Below are 15,244 nucleotides of genomic sequence, written 5' to 3' on the forward strand. Positions count from 1 at the left end.
TGTCAAAATTGTAAAACCTCAAATTATATGAATTTTTAAAAATGCATAGACATCCTGTTTACTCCAGAGAGGATACCTAATCATGAACTCTTAAAATTAATAACATACTATGTTAGAGAAACTCAGCTTTTGTCTTGATTTGGAAATGTCTGCTTTGACATGACTTTGATCTAAAATTGCTTTCTCATGCACATTTGTAATCCCAGCACTTTGGGAGGCCGAGGCAGGCGGATTGCCTGAGCTCAGGAGTTCAAGACCACCTTGGGCAACATGGTGAAACCCTCTCTCTACTGAAAATACAAAAAATTAGCCAGGCGTGGTGGTGGGCTCCTGTAGTCCCAGCTACTCAGGAGGCTGAGGCAGGAGAATTACTTGGACCCAGAGTAGAGGTTGCATGCAGTAAGCCGAGATGACACCACTGCACTCCAGCCTGGGTGACAGAGGGAGATTATCTCCAAAAAATAATGATGATTTAAAAAAAAATAAAACTGCTCTCTCATTATAAAGTCAGGTTCTTGTTTCAGTAGGAGTTAAAAAGGAGCTTCTCCTATCCTGATTTGAGGAAGTGGGAGAAAGTCCTAGGCCTGGATGATACAGGGCCAGAATTCAGCAAAATTACTGTGTTTCTTCCAAAGTTTTTCTTTCTACCTGCCAACATCAATACATTCCTCTCTCAAAAGATGTTTTATTTTGGTTTTTAATAATTTAAAAAAATATATATGTTCCCTTGTAAGGCTTTAATACAGTACAGTATCTCAGAAGAGCAGGTAAAACATCAAACATAAAAAGAAAATAAGAAAGTCTTGATGAATAATTAATATTATATATCTTCTACAATTTGATACACAAAATAATAAAAACTTAATTTTAACATTAACGCTACCTTTAGGGACTTTTTTGAACAGCAGAAATCATATCTCCATTTTTAATTGTGGTACTTTTATGGCAGCTTCTCCAACTTCTTTTGATATGTCTACTCCAAGAGGACATCTACATCATAAGCAGACAAATCATATTATTTATTTGCTTCATGATCCATCACTAGTTCTGCAGACTATTTGCTTAGAATTATGACAATATAAATATCAAATGTTTAATTCATCATATGTGGTGATGATTCTTAAATACTTACAAATATACCGGGACCTCAAGTCAGAATAATGAAAGCTAGTCTCAATAAGAAATCTAACTTTTGAGATGTTCTTGAAAGAAAGTTTTACTGCTCTCAAATACTGTAAATAAGTTAAAAACATAAAATGAAATATAAAAATAATGAAAAATGTCTTATAATTCTCTACAAAGCTGAAAAGGTAAAAACATTTTTGCCATACAGCTAAAGTCAAACCTGTGTCCATTCACATTTTAGAAATGTCCTAGGTTTCTATAGGTTCTTCTCTGAAGTTTAAAAAGCTGCCTTGCCCCTTTTCTACCATCCTTTGCCATTACTAGCCAAAGAGGTCTTAGTTCCTGCTGTCTTTTTCTGTTCCTCCTCAGTAACTAATTTTTGCTTCAGATTTCTGCTTTTCTACCATGTTGTCCAAGATAAGACTTTGCTTTGACTGAATCCCAACCTGGAAAAAGCCATCATCTCCAGCCTCAACACTGTCACAAGGTGACACAACTGAATCAGAGGATATACTCTATCTGAGACAAGGTATCAAAGGGATGCCTTCCAGTACTACTAACTCAATTCAGTTCATTCATGATCAGCATACATGTAATTCATGTATAGCACAACTGTCAAGTTACGGAATATAATGCTGACAGTTGTGTGTGTGTGTTTTTTTTTTTTTTTTTTTTGAGATGGAGTCTCGCTCTGTCACCCAGGCTGGAGTGCAGTGGTGTGACCTCAGCTTACTACAACCTCCACCTCAAGGATTCAAGCAATTCTCCTGCCTCAGCCTCCCAAGTAGCTGCGATTACAGGCGCCTGCCACTACACCTGGCTAATTTTTGTATTTTCAGTAGAGATGGGGTTTCACCATGTTGGCCAGGCTGGTCTTGAACTCCTAACTTCAGGTGATCTGCCCGCCTCAGCCTCCCAAAGTGCTGGGATTACAGGCATGAGCCACTGTGCCTGGCCAGTGCTGACAAGTTAAAACATCAGATGAAACAGTGTTCAAAATATAATTATGTTAGATTATGAAAATAATTCTTTTACTATTCCAGAATTAACTTATAACAGAATTTGATAGTAATTTGAAAAACCAGCCAGGCAATGGTGGCTCACACCTGTCATCCCAGCATTTTGGGAGGCTGAGGTGGGTGGAACACTTGAGGCCTGGAGTTTGAGAACAGCCTGGCCAACATGGCAAAACCCAAAAACTAAAAATACAAAAAATTAGTTGGGCACAGCTGTGTGAACCTATAATCCCAGCTACTCAGGAGGCTGAGGCATGACAGTCACTTGAATGCGGGAAGCAGAGGTTGCAGTAAGCCGAGAATGCACCACTGCACTCTAGCCTGGGTGACACAGTGAGACTCTTTAAAAAAAAAAAAAAAAAAAGTAAAAGAAAAAGCTGTGCTATTCACTGGAACTTTGATTTGGGAGAGGAAATAAGGCTTGCAGGAAACAGCTATCTTTTGGCCAATTCTCAGCTGCCTGTGTGAAAGCATAATCACAACCCACTCTCACACCTGAATGCTTTCTGCATGTTTTCCTTAAATTTCCCAGCATACCTGCTGGTTCTGAGATGTTCCTGACATTGCCAAAGTCCAGGCCATGGACACAGTTTACATTCTAGTTCCAAAGGAGGGAATTCATCACTCTTATTCATGACCTGTTTCTAACTCACCTAAACTTGTCAAGATTTTTATAATTTGATACTATAGCAAAAATATTTCTCATATGGTATCAACCTTAACTAGGTTCATGAAAGAAATTTATGTAACTTTCCTTCAAGTACCACCAGAATGTCAATGAAAACCTCATATATAAAGGCAAAATCCAGGCTTTGTCTTAAGTAATGTAACTTGCATAAAGATCATGAATGATATCACATACTTTGGTTCATAGCGGATGCCTTCTATGTCATGTAAAATGCCCAAGCCAGCACGTAGTCTTTCAATACCGTTCCTAAATAAGAATCATTAAAATAAAATCAATAGCTCCAAGATCTGAAGGAATAAGGTTTAGTATGATAAAACGGCAATTAATATTTACATAGTTATGAGTGAAGCACATATATCCTGTGGCCTACCATGCAATCATAATGCCATTATCAGTGCACAGTCTGGGAGGAGGACACAACAAAGTGCACTGTGTTGCGTTTGTTAAAATTTCCAGAGCTCTGCGGACATAGAAGTTACTTGCAACACCACCAGATGCAACCTGAAGGAATTGAGAAAACCAAAATAACTATCATATATGGATAGGAACCAAGCTGTTAATTAAACCTGGGGAAAATATCAGCATTATACAATAATAAACTATCCCATTTTGAGATTGGTAATGGGCAAATGATATATCTATATAATAAAAATTTGGAAAGAAAAAAATTACTAACAATTCTAATAGCATACAAACATTACTAGCATTTTTGTATATTTTCTTCCAACCTTTCATCTAAATATTTATTTAATATAATCACAATCATAGAACACCATTTTAGACTCTGAACTTTTTTATTAAATATTTTGTGCATTTTACTACATAACTCTGAAAAGATTATTCTTTGATATCCAAGTAAAATTCCATCTATGAATTACCACCATTTAAACATTTTCCCACTTTAGTTTATAATTTTTAAATGAATAAAGTTTAAGCTACAGTTAAACAGGATGTTTGTCTCAAGGCTTTTAAACACAATTAAAGGGATTTCAGCTGGTACAATATAGTGGATTTATCAACATTAGTGTCACGAAAGTTGGTATACCACCTCCCACTGCTAAATTTGACTGGCTTATTAAAAAACAAACAAAGGAATTTCATCAAAGGATGAAGGAAATCCATCTATTTTTCTAAAAATAGTGATAGCAGTTACTGCATTTACTTTCTTTATTGTAAGCCCTCTTTTAAATCCAACAAGAGGATGCGATCTTAGACTTATGAGCCATAGAAGCTATACAGATGTCCCATGAAGCTGCCAAACTAGTACAAGAAATGGCTGTTAGTCTTTCCTATCCTGCATAATTTCATACTGTCAGGGCTAGCATAGGGCATAAAGATCTGTTCATCCTAAACACCAGGTCAAGGTCTTGGGAAAAAAGTAACATATTGCAAAGTGTAACTATTACTTTAAAATGAGATAAAACTTACCAGTACTGCATTATTTTGAGGTAACAAGTCTCTCTGCTTACAAAACAGAATAGCCCGATGTGTTCTTTTCACAATATGACATGCCATTGTGTGCTGTACTGTGGCAGCAATGTCTGCAGCTGAAGACAGGACTTGCCCCTCCTCAATACCTGCAGAAATGAGCAGGCATTTTTAGGCACAATCCAGGAACATTTATCTGTTCAACTTTACTAATTAGAAATATACCTTCCTCTTTTTCCTTTTTCATTATTCTTTTATTAGTAACTTGTTGAAGTCCAGTAAAAGAAAAATCACAGTTTTTAGCATGATGCAAGGGAGGTTTGATGTCAAAATGAAATCTATTTCCTTGTTTGGCCAAATGTTCTATGGCTTTCCCACCACTCATGGTGGAGCACTCTGGATGTTTTATTAAAGAAAGTCTTCTTGCCACCTATCAAAAAATTATATTTTTTTAGAGTCATAAAATTAAATACTTTGAAACGAAAAGATGCAAAGGAAATGAATTGAAAATTACTAACAAAACAAAACCCCCCTGAATGAATAAAACATGCTATACTTTGGCAAATATAGACTACAGCTTATATTCAGGTAAGCAGACAACTCTGCTCCTTATGATGACCCGAACAATAAGAGGCCAATCACTGCCCCATCTACGTTTGCTCTTCTATTGGGGTTGGAAAATAGGCTTGAAGTTGACAATGACTGCTTAATGATGAATGTCAATAATAAGAACTTGTCCTATACTTTCTTCCTATTATTTCACTGTGGAAAGCAGTGTTTTTATATATATGGCAGTAGCCTCTGTAGTATTCTAAAACAAAGGGCGGGGTGGGGGGGAACCCTACCTGTCTATGGTGTCAGCAATTGTGATTTAATTCTGTGCATTGCATCTTTAATGTCATGTTAATCTATATATGTTATCTTATTTTACCTTTTTTGCAGTATGTTAGTTTACAAAGCACGTTCTTTCACATATATTATTTGACAAAATACATAACTGTATCTGCAAACTATTTCAGCTTTTATGTACAGATATGAACCTCTTAACATTTTATTAGGAAAGGCTAAGAATTATACAATTGTGTACTACTCTTTGTATTTTTTACCATTGTGAATTTTTTTCAGTTTATTAAGATATCATTCAGAAATATTTAGGTGAATGGTGGTAGCACATCGATTGCTACTTAGTTGAAATGGACAACGTAACAAAAAAGAATGGAGAAATTAATTCTTAAATAATTACCTTGTCAAGCATGTCACCTGGTGCTATGTCCAAAGACTTTCCAAGAAGCAGAAAATCTGAAACTCCTTGAACTAATGCCAACAGACAGTGACCTCCAGAAATCAAAAGAACTAAAAAAGGAAATTCTACTTTATTGGTCAACCTAATAGTAAGTGCATGAGCCTCCATATGATGAATGGGAATGAATGGCTTTTTTAACTGTCCTACCAGCTGTAAGCTAAATGATAAGCCCACTCCCAGGCTTAAAGCAAGTCCTGGTTTTATGGTAGTTGCAATTGCTGAGAGGTCACTTGGTGAGATTCTACTGGCAGAAAGAGCTTCTTGTACTATTCGTTGAATATTGTCTCTGTGAAGCTGTTGAGCTACTGCAGGAACAATCCCACCTGTTCTGAAAGAAAGACAGCTTTTTGTAGTTTTAAGATTGTAAAAATGAGGAAAACTGATAATATATTACAGTTAAAGGCATGTCTTCAAGTTAATCATTACATAGCTAAGTCAAATATTTTCTAATTGTGTGCCTTCTAACATAGCATACTATGGTTAAAACTCAGTAAGCAGTAATTAAGGGGATAATGTTTCTGACTTTTTCAACTTATGCACAACAAAATCCCATGGATTTGTTTGTTGACAAATGAAATCACCAAAATAATCTTGCAAAGCATTCCAGACAAGTTTTGAGCATGGGAAGGACAGGAAAAAATTGTATTTAAGGAAAATTAATTTCCTTGCTGACAGAAGAATTTAAGAGAGATTACTGTGAAAGTATTTGTGTAAAATGATTATATCTTAAACTGGGTGATTGTGGAAATGGAAAGAAAGGGACAGAGAACCTTAAGAACTGTAATAACTAATTGAATTGAATATAAAGGGACAGGGGGACTAAGGCATCAAAGTTTGTTCAGCTATTCAGCTGGAATGACTGGGAGAAAAGAAATTCTAAAAGACAAACATGAAGACAGTTTTATAAAGAAGATGAGTTTATTTTAAAACACATTCCAATTGAGGTCACAGCAGGACAGCAGATGGCTTGCAATCCTGAAATACAGTTTGGGAATCTGGTGCTCAGAGTTGGTAATTTGGATTTTTGGTCCATGTAGGATGGTGGATGGCCACTCCAGATGTCAAGTGTAAAGAACTAAGAGACAAATTTGCTAGCAACAAATTTGCTACCATGTGATTGATTTACAATATGAGAACTAGAGCAATAAAATAGAGTCTGCAAATTGCCCTGCTAGTTTCAAAAAAAAATCTTCAAATATTTGATGTTGCAAGACCTACTAGTTCTATGTGTAGAAATGAAAATCCTCAGTAAGTGCATTCAATGAATATTTGCTGAGTAATTAAAATATTGTTTCAGGCAATGAGGGGGATATAAATGAAATGATCTGATTTCAACACATCCACATTGTAATATAATTTTCCTTAATTCTTCAAAGCTACTTTTTCTCTTATATTCCTCATCTTTGTTAGTGGCATCAGATAACCCTTGGGTTTCAAAGTTCATCTTTACTTCCTTTCTCTCCTTCACTCTCCCCATTTAAGTTTATCATCACTCCCACTGCCAAGTCTCGAAAGCCCTCATCTCAGTCTATTTATTCAACAGTCTTCTAATTGTACTTTCCTAACTACGTCCTTTGATCCTTAAAGTCCATCCTATATTGCTGCCAGAGAATACTCTAAAGCACAGTGCTACTCCTGTTATTCCCCTACTCAAAACCTTTAGTTTCGTGGAATTTGGGAGGCATCAAATCTAAATTATCTCCCTGCCACTCATTCCTTCCTTCTCTGTCTTGCCTCCATTCTTTCCTTTCTATGCCTTTTCTGTGTATTTTATCTTCCAGGGATTATGCTAAACACTAGGGCCAAATAAGAACATGGCTTTATTCTCAAAGAATTAATAATAACAATGTATTTTTGTCTTACTATGATTTGTAGACAGTATGGAGTGTGGATTAGGGAACAAAGCTAATAAAGAGGCAGGGAAACCACTGAGGCTTGAAGCTATAGCCAAGAGTCTATGCAAAAGACAATAAAGGATTGAACTCAATCAGTGAGAAAGCAGAGGAAAGTTGCAAAAAATATTTGGGAGATGGATTTACTATGAATGACTGATTTGGATGTGGAATGGTGAGGGAGAATTCAAGGATGTCCTTCAGGTTTCTGGCTTGGAAAAAGGGACTCCTCCTGCCAAGTAATCCTCTATTACTGCACTTGCCATTCTGTTTCACAATGGTCTGCTTACTGTCTTCTTCACTTTTACTGATAGTAGTAGTAGAACTACTATTGTTACTAATAGCTAGCTTGTATTCAGCCGTTGCTATTCATCAAGAATGCCCCAAAAGCTTTAAAGGAATTCACACTTAATATTCACAACACTAATTTGAATTAGTGGTAATTATTATCATTTAACAGATAAGGAAACTGAGGCACAAAAAATTGTGCACAGTATCAAATGTAGTAAATGGCTGAACCAGAATATAAGCCTAGTAAATGGCTGAACCAGAATATAAGCCTACACTCTAACCCACCTATATGGTGAGCTGTTCAAAGGCAAGGGTCATATGTCTCATTTATATTTGCACCCCCAATGCCCCAAGTATTGCCTGGCAGCTATAGGTATTCAAAAAATGCTGAGATGCGCCAGGTGAATGGTATCACTGAAGCCTATTTGCCCAGTAGTCTCCTTAAGTGACCTATGGTCTAGCTAAACTGAATGTCCAGTACTTCTCACTTCTTTGCCTTTGCTGACAATGCTCACTTAGTGATATGGTTTGAATCTGTGTCCCTGCCCAAATCTCATGTAGAATGGTAATTCCCAGTGTTGGAGATGGGGCCTGGTGGGAGGCAACTACATCATGGGGGCATATTTTCCCCTTGGTACTGTGTCACCATAGTCAATGAGTTCTCATGAGATCTGGTTGTTTAAAAGTGTGGGCCAAGCGCGGTGGTTCACGCCTGTAATCCCAGGACTTTGGGAGGCCTAGGTGGGTGGATCACTTGAGGTCGGGAGTTCGAGACCAACCTGACCAACACAGAGAAACCCCATCTCTACTAAAAATACAAAATTAGCCGGTCATGGTGGAGCATGCCTATAATCCCAGCTACCCGGAGGCTGAGCGGGGAGAATCGCTTGAATCCAGGAGGCAGAGGTTGTGGTGAGCCGAGATCACACCATTGCACTCTGGCCTGGGCAACAAGAGTGAAACTCCATCTCAAAAGAAAAAAAAAAAAGTGTGTAGCACCTCACCCCTCTCTTTCGGTCCTGCTCCTGCCATGTAAGATGCCTACTCCCACTTTGCCTTCCCTCATGAGTAAAAGCTCCCTGGGGCCTCCCCAGAAGCAGATGCTGCCATGTTTCCTACACAGCCTGTGGAAACGTGAACCAATTAAACCTCTTTTCTTTATAAATTACCCAGTCTCAGGTATTTCTTTATAGCAATGCAAGAATGAACTAACACAGCCAGTTTATAATATTCTTTCCATCTCCATTCACTGAAGGCCTAACGAAAGGCCACTGAACACCTGTGATGTGTCAAACATTGTGTTGGGCACTAGGTATAGCATAGTGATTAATATAGACATGGCCCCTGTCACCATGGCACTTAGACTCTACTGCGATTATACATACACAAGCAAATGTATAAATTGTGAAAATATTACAAAGAAAACATGCAGGATATGATGATACAGAATAAACAGGATGGGAGTACCTAATTTAGATAAAGTGGTCAGGGTAGTCCTTTCTGTGCCATTAACATTTACATGTTCAAAAGTTCAGTGCACTCAGGAAAAACTGAAAGGACTGAAGGCACGGTAATACTAGTTACTGTCTGCACCACTTGTTTTACCTTATGCTGCCTTGCACTATTAATTTTCCTTGTAGGTCTAGACATCATGTCTCCATAATCAAGTTAAGCTTCCTGAAACCAAGGACTTTGCAGTACTTCACAGTGCCTTACTAATATCCAACACAGTCCCTTTCACATAGTTATTGTTTGAGGCTTAATCTGCCTCTTTACATATATCATTTCTAACGCCACCCTCCCGTAATTCTATAAGGCAGATGTTATTTTATTTACTTATTATTATTTTTTGAGACAGAGTCTCCCTCTGTCACCCAGGCTGAAGTCCAGTGGTGTGATCTCGGCTCACTGCAAGCTCCGCCTCCCGGGTTCATGCCATTCTCCTGCCTCAGCCTCCTGAGTAGCTGGGACTACAGGCGCCCACCACCACGCCCAACTAATTTTTTTTTTGTATTTTTAGTAGAGACGGGGCTTCACCATGTTAGCCAGGATGGTCTCAATCTCCTGACCTTGTGATTGCCCGCCTTAGCCTCCCAAAGTGCTGGGATTACAGGCGTGAGCCACTGCACCCAGCCAATTTTCCTATTTTACTGATGTGAAAACAGAATCAGAGAGGATATGGAACTTGCCTACAGTTACAGAGCCAATACCAAGTGCTTAATTCAGGATTCAAATACAGGACTGTCATTCCAAAATACCAGGCTTTTTCACTATTCAGATGTTGTCAATTGATAGCTTAAAGGCATACTCATCTGTAGAGTATTTTAATATATTTTAAATTAGCTACTAATTTTAAAAATCTGGAAATACAACATTAAAAATCTGGATTTCCGGCCAGGCACAGTGGCTCACGCCTGTAATCCCCACACTTTGGGAGGCTGAGGCAGGTGGATCACGAGGTCAGATCGAGACCATCATGGCCAACATGGTGAAACCCTGTCTCTACTAAAATACAAAAAAATTAGCTGGGCGTGGTGATGCGCGCAGGTAGTCCCAGCAACTTGGGAGGCTGAGACGGGAATCGCTTCAACGCGGGAGCCGGAGGTTGCAGTGAGCTGAGATCAGGCCACTGCACTCCAGCCTGGTGACAGAGTGAGACTCTGTCTTACACACACACAAAAAATCTGGATTTCCATTTTCTCTTGAAAACTGTAATAATCTAATAACACAGGTCCTGCATTCCCGCATGACAACTGGCTAGAGCTGAGTGGTGACTTCCTCCAGACATTTTCCACTTTTTATCTTGTCCATTTATTGAGGTAACCTGCCTGGTGGTCCTCCACAAACATCTCAGTTTACAATCCTTGCACCATTCTATGCTTTAATACAACAGTGTATTATTATTTATTTAAGTACTAACACAATTTATATGTATAAATATGAACAGGAATTTTTTTTTCAATGACTAACACAGTTTTCCTAGGACTTCAGCTGAGACCATGAAACATAGAAGTGGAGAAAAGAAGGAATGCATTACTGAAGGAAAATCATCGATAAATACTGAAGCTGGGAATGAGCTCAGTATCTTTTGGCAACAGGATTAGTTAAGGTTGGGACCTTATTGTGAAGACCCTTAAAAGCCAAGATGAGGTGTTTGAGGTTTTCTAAGTAGCAGTTATTAAAAGTGTTTGCAAAAAGGAATAAGACAGCAGCTCCTGAAAACTTTTATATATGACAAATACAAAAGAATGATTTTACTTTTTCCAAAAAAGTGGAAATGACTAAGATAATGTCTACTTACTTTAAATGAACTTCAGTTTGGGAATGTATTGCTTCTCCCAACACATTTCCAGTTTCATCCACCACAGCAGCTGCTGTATCATCACAACTGGTTTCAATTCCCAATACTATTTTGTGAAGAAATAGTGTTCCAGGATGAAAATTAAAACTTCTTAAAAATTCATAAACTTTCCTTTTTGATGGTTTAAAAAAAACTCCTGCTGTCTTATTCAAGATTAGCATACTTACTCTATAGATAATTCCTGAAACAGAATTACAGAAACAACTTATTATTTGCATCTGACATTAGCCAGCTTATTTTTCAATATATAATTTTATAGAATTACAGGACAGTTTGTAAAAACTCACCAAAATTTTGTAAAGGCTATAGCAACATGTGAATATAAATAATATTATGAATGAATATAATATTCTCCAAGGGGGAAAACGGGTCAGATATAAAATTTTTTAGTATTATTATTACTTGCATGCTGTTCCTACCAAAAGACTTATTATTAAGACAGCTAATATACAGTACGATAATATACAGTACGACAGCTAATATACAGTACGATAGAGTCCTCTGAAAAGTGCTATTTATTTTCTGACAGCTAAAATTAAGACAAAATATGGATTTTTCTAACAAGAATCAAACAACAAAGGCAGATGGAACAGATAAAAATACTGTTAATGTATTCTACTTCCTAAAAACACCTTTCAAAATAAAACTGGATCATTTGGTTCAAAAACAAGAGTTAACATAAACACACATACTTACCAACTGCAACCTAACACCTATTTTATCCTTAATTACAATCTTTGAAATTAAATCTCCACTTTTTGCTATAGGTTTTGTCATAACAAGGATCTTCCCAAATCTTTTTCCCCCAAAATAATAGCAGCCCATCACTAAAGCACACTAGTATTTTCACACTGCGAAGTACCTAATTTCATGCCCCCATATCATCCGTTATAAAACTTTCTGGGTGTTAAAGCAGGTTCTTTCTCCACCACACTAAAGGGACACAGGGCATCCCAGGGATTAGAGATGAGCGACCTATTTGCAGAGGGCAGTTGCGGCAAGTGCAGCCCAGACAGACACAACGTGGAGGAATTAGATTTGCATTAACAAAATCTGGACAGGGAGGATTGTGCGAAGCACTACCCTTTCGGGCCAAGAAAGCTGCAGTGTGAACCCACGTGACTTGGGTAGCGCTGGTCTCCGGTAGGCTCTAAGGCGGCGAAGGGCGCAAACTGGAACCGCTTTTCCAGATGCGCAAAAGCGTCAGTGGGGTGAAGAGTGAGCAATTTCACCCACCTTCCTCTTGGGCGGTAGTAGCCAGCACTTGTCTCCTTTCCCTAGTAAAGACTGTCGACTGCCCTTATTGCTGCAGTAGAAAACCCGAACCTGGCGCCCGGAAGTGATGTCATCGACACCGTGCAAGGTCCCTTCCAGAGCTAGCTGCTGTTTCACTGGAGAGCCGCACGCTTAGTGAAGAAAAGCTTAAAGGCCGTCTTTGCTCGAAACGCTCTCTGTGCGCGCCCGCATTTCCCCCCAGATTTGCAGGTGATGAGAGTTCTGTAAAATTACACAGCTAGTGACTGATCCAGCGGAGACCGAATACAGGTTTGTCTGACTACACAACATCAAGTTCCAAACACTAAGCTACATTAAAAAGTAATTTTTTTTTTTTTTTTTTTTTTTGCCCTTGGCTGGAATTTGGTTGCTACTGTGAGAAAAGAATGGGGTAGATTATTCGTCATTCTATTTTTAAGGGAATTATCACCAAATCTAAAGGTAGGGGTGAGGTACCTGATACTTGTATCGGAGAAATAGGATGGAATCTAGCGGCGCCCCCTAGCAGGAGTCCCAGAGAACGGAAGTGTTTCTGGTCGGACAGTGTAAACCGTTTCTCCCACTTCACTAGGAAGAAAGGGACTGGCTTATTTTTACAATTAAAACAAAACAAAACAAAACAAAACTCGGGAGACTGAGGCAGGAGAACTGCTTGAACTGGGACCCGGGAGGCGGAGGTAGCAGTAAGCCGAGATCGCGCCACTGCACTCTAGCCTGATCTACAGAGGGAGACTCTGTCTCAAAAAAAAAAAAAAAAAAAAAAAAAAAAAAGGCTGTGGTAAATATTCAGTTGCCTTAAAAAAATCCTATTTTCATAATGCATTTTATTGTCCTTGCTTACTATGTACACGAAATTCAGCATGGTATGTTTTCAGAGTCTTGCACCTGCTTTTTCTTTTTTTTTCTTTTATTGGTTTGTGAACTTTGTTTTGAACATTGTTTGAACAGATTTAGTTCAAGAGTCAGTCTTCTCCCACGCTGGTATTTAAGATTTTAGTAAGCAAGGACCTTACAATCCACTGTTGTACAGGGCTGGCATATATACCTGCACTTTGCACGTTGTGAAGCTCTGGGTATAAAAGATGAGTAAATCCCATAACAACATGTTGGGAAGCCAGAGTACAGTCTAGAGGTAGATACAGATAAATAAGTAAATAATTGCCAGAATATGGTTGAGGTTTTTTAGTTGGAATTTGTGTTTTTCAAAAATTTCATTTATGTGTAACAATAACAATAATGATAAAGTGGCACTATGTACCAGGCACCTGTTGTAGATTAATTTCTTTCACAATCCCATGAAGTAGTCTCTGTCCTCATTTTACAGGCAACTGGGCCACAGATTTTGGGTGCTTTGGAGGTCACACAACTAGGAAAAGCAAAGCTAGGATTAGAAGTCAGGCCATCTGGCACTGGAGTCTGTTTTCTTAACTGCTAGAAGAGAAAATAACTCACATTTTCTCTAGGGTGCACTGTTGGCCTAAAAAAGGAAAAAAAGAAAAAACCTAAAGGTTAAGAAAAATTAGTCATACTGTTAGAGGGGTCAGAGGTTATTTCTGTTATACACTGGAATCCAGTTTGAACATAAAACCTTTCACATCAGGTATTATTTTTCTTACAATTCCAATTATGTTCAGCGGGTGTATCCCAATGCTCTTCTGTGCTGTCAAGACAAGCAAGATCCTGTGTGTGCTATCATTGGTAGATTCCTCATCTAGGCACTCTTGGCCAGTGTTGAGTCCAAATGCTGTATTATGTGAAACAGGAGAACTCTAGGGCACATTAGTAAGGAATTTTATCTTTCCCTTGACCAAATATATGTGAAGTGGCACTTATACAAGTCCCATGTATTTAGCAAAGGTGTACATTTTGTATGTTCTTATTGTAACATAGGAGAGGGTTATTGGGGGAAAGGCATGTATGCTGAGTCCTGTCTGTACTTTTATGCAGATACAGCTAGAATGCCACTCATGGGCATTCTCAACAAATATGGCCTATGTAAGCTTAACATAAATCAAGAGTTCCAGCTGTATCTAGATATGCTTATTTTGTCGCAGATACTGCGTGTCTAACTTTCCATTTGTAGCCTTCAGAGGAAAATTGTATTATTAATACATATTATATATTAATACATAGAAGAATCTTCTTTTTCTTTTTTTTTAGATGGAGTCTCACTCTGTCACCAGGCTGGAGTGCAGTGGTGTCATCTCAGCTCACTGCAACCTCCACCTCTTGGGTTCAAGCGATTCTCCTGCCTCAGCCTTCCGAGTAGCTGGGACTACAGGTGCCTGCCACCATGCCCAGCTAATTTTTGTATTTTTAGTAGAGATGACATTTCACTATGTTGGCTAGGCTGGTTTCGAACTCCTGACCTCGTGATGCAGCTGCCTCGACTTCTCAAAGTGCTGGAATTACAGGCGTGAGCCACTGCGCCTGGCCCAAATCTTAATTTTCAATATTTATTTCCTAATTATGTTCTACTAGGTTAGGTTTTATTTTCATTTATTACAGATTTATTGGGTTATTTCCTTTGTGCTAGGAACTTTATTAGTTATTAAGCATACAGATAAGGTCCATTGTCTGTTCTCAAGGATCTGAGTCTATAGGCAGAAGACAAAATGCAATACAGAATTATGGAAATGTGAATGGAAAGTGCATTCAGAGAGGGGTATTACTTGGGGAAAGCCACGTTTGCTTGCCACAGATGTATGCACAGCCTGGCAGGCCCATAGTATGATTACTTAAGTTTCAATATCTGATTATTTTATAGGCTTGAAATTGGTTTATCAGGTCTGGAAGTGACTAGACTTGGGAGTACTGAGTTACCCACCACAAATTGCTAATAAAATGGTGTGTAAAAGCCATTAA

General features: G+C 38.3%; 1 protein-coding gene and 1 long non-coding RNA gene across 13 annotated transcripts in view; one reads left to right on the forward strand and one right to left on the reverse strand.

The window, feature by feature from the left end:
- Positions 1–12,426, reverse strand: part of OSGEPL1 (O-sialoglycoprotein endopeptidase like 1) — a 29,378-nt gene extending 16,952 nt beyond the window's left edge. For 4 of the 12 annotated variants that reach the window (XM_074009583.1, XM_065525763.2, XM_045367385.3 and 1 more), the window contains exons 1-8: positions 12,341–12,426; positions 11,045–11,285; positions 5,501–5,888; positions 4,483–4,687; positions 4,258–4,406; positions 3,200–3,330; positions 3,004–3,075; positions 884–990 (exon numbers count right to left, since the gene is read on the reverse strand). In XM_074009583.1, the coding sequence (XP_073865684.1) occupies positions 912–990; positions 3,004–3,075; positions 3,200–3,330; positions 4,258–4,406; positions 4,483–4,687; positions 5,501–5,888; positions 11,045–11,265 (1,245 nt within the window). In that variant the 5' untranslated portion in view covers positions 11,266–11,285; positions 12,341–12,426 and the 3' untranslated portion in view covers positions 884–911. Of the gene's footprint in view, positions 1–883; positions 991–3,003; positions 3,076–3,199; positions 3,331–4,257; positions 4,407–4,482; positions 4,688–5,500; positions 5,889–11,044; positions 11,286–12,222 lie in introns of all 12 variants that reach the window. The other 8 variants (XM_065525766.2, XM_074009585.1, XM_074009584.1 and 5 more) reach the window with 4 other exon arrangements.
- A 50-nt stretch (positions 12,427–12,476) lies between these two features.
- On the forward strand, positions 12,477–15,244 carry LOC141408198 (uncharacterized). Its single transcript, XR_012421308.1, has 2 exons — positions 12,477–12,649; positions 14,540–15,244. It is a non-coding gene; the product is annotated as an uncharacterized lncRNA (long non-coding RNA).

This window comes from Macaca fascicularis, chromosome 12, assembly GCF_037993035.2.
Source record: "Macaca fascicularis isolate 582-1 chromosome 12, T2T-MFA8v1.1".
Taxonomy (NCBI): domain Eukaryota; kingdom Metazoa; phylum Chordata; class Mammalia; order Primates; family Cercopithecidae; genus Macaca; species Macaca fascicularis.